At 43.7% G+C, this 916-nt stretch overlaps 1 protein-coding gene across 1 annotated transcript; it reads left to right on the top strand.

Annotated features, from left to right (window-relative positions):
- HELRODRAFT_175889 (hypothetical protein) lies at positions 1-599 on the top strand (the record flags this gene model as incomplete). Its single annotated transcript, XM_009023259.1, has 3 exons — positions 1-6; positions 128-259; positions 366-599. 3 exons carry the CDS (start codon positions 1-3, stop codon positions 597-599), a joined length of 372 nt encoding a protein of 123 aa, XP_009021507.1.
- Positions 600-916: the final 317 nt, after the last annotated feature.

Raw genomic sequence — 916 nt, 5'->3', positions numbered from 1 at the left:
ATGCCGGTCTGCTCAAAATCCTTCAACTAAACTGCAAAGACATTTGAATTAAGCAAGCTAAAATTGCCCTCTATCTGATTACTTACAACATCCACATCAAAGCTTTCCAGGAAACCAAACCAAAAAGCTGTACAAAAAAGACATCAAAGACAGAAAAGACAGAAGAAGAGGTGGAGGTGGCGGTTTGATGATGCTGATCCTCAACAGTATCCCCCCTCCATCAAACAGCTGCCAGAAAAAGACACATCTAAAAGTCAAGGTATCTCCATCAAGGCGAACATCAGAGGTCAACATTATCAATATCTACATCCCTTCACAGTCCTCCTGCCCACCAAATTTCACTGCGTCAATCTCTCGCCTTCTAGCCGTCCCAAACTCATTCAGGAGACCTAAACGCCCACAACGTGCTTTGGCACTCCAGCATTTCAGACTCCCGCGGCAAAGCACTTGCATCCAAGGTGAACAATTCCAACTGCGGCACACCAAACATGGATACCTGCCTCCTTCAAATGGTCAGCCCACTTCTCCCGATGTCCCAATCAAATCAAACACTCAATAACAAGTATGGACTGGTCCATGCTGATTGCACTTTCCTCTGATCATCTTCCTATCCGTATTAATCTACAAACTTACTACACCCCTTCCAAGTCACATAAAATAGGTTTTACCAACATCGATAAAGCCAACTGGACGAAAACAAAAACTAGTCAAAGCCACCTTTCCACCCAACATTTCTGCAGCCGAGAAACAATATTACATCAGACAGGTGCTTAACTTCAAATCCTGGCCTTTCAAAAGAAATAAAACCTGATCGAGCAACGCGACTAACTCAGACTCTCGGATCCTTTTTCCAACAATATCCCCACTATCATCAAAGATCGACAACTTGAAACTTACCTCAGCACCTTCAACAGAC

Source organism: Helobdella robusta (assembly GCF_000326865.2).
Source record: "Helobdella robusta unplaced genomic scaffold HELROscaffold_35, whole genome shotgun sequence".
Taxonomy (NCBI): domain Eukaryota; kingdom Metazoa; phylum Annelida; class Clitellata; order Rhynchobdellida; family Glossiphoniidae; genus Helobdella; species Helobdella robusta.
This window is presented reverse-complemented; position numbering and strand designations above follow the sequence as displayed.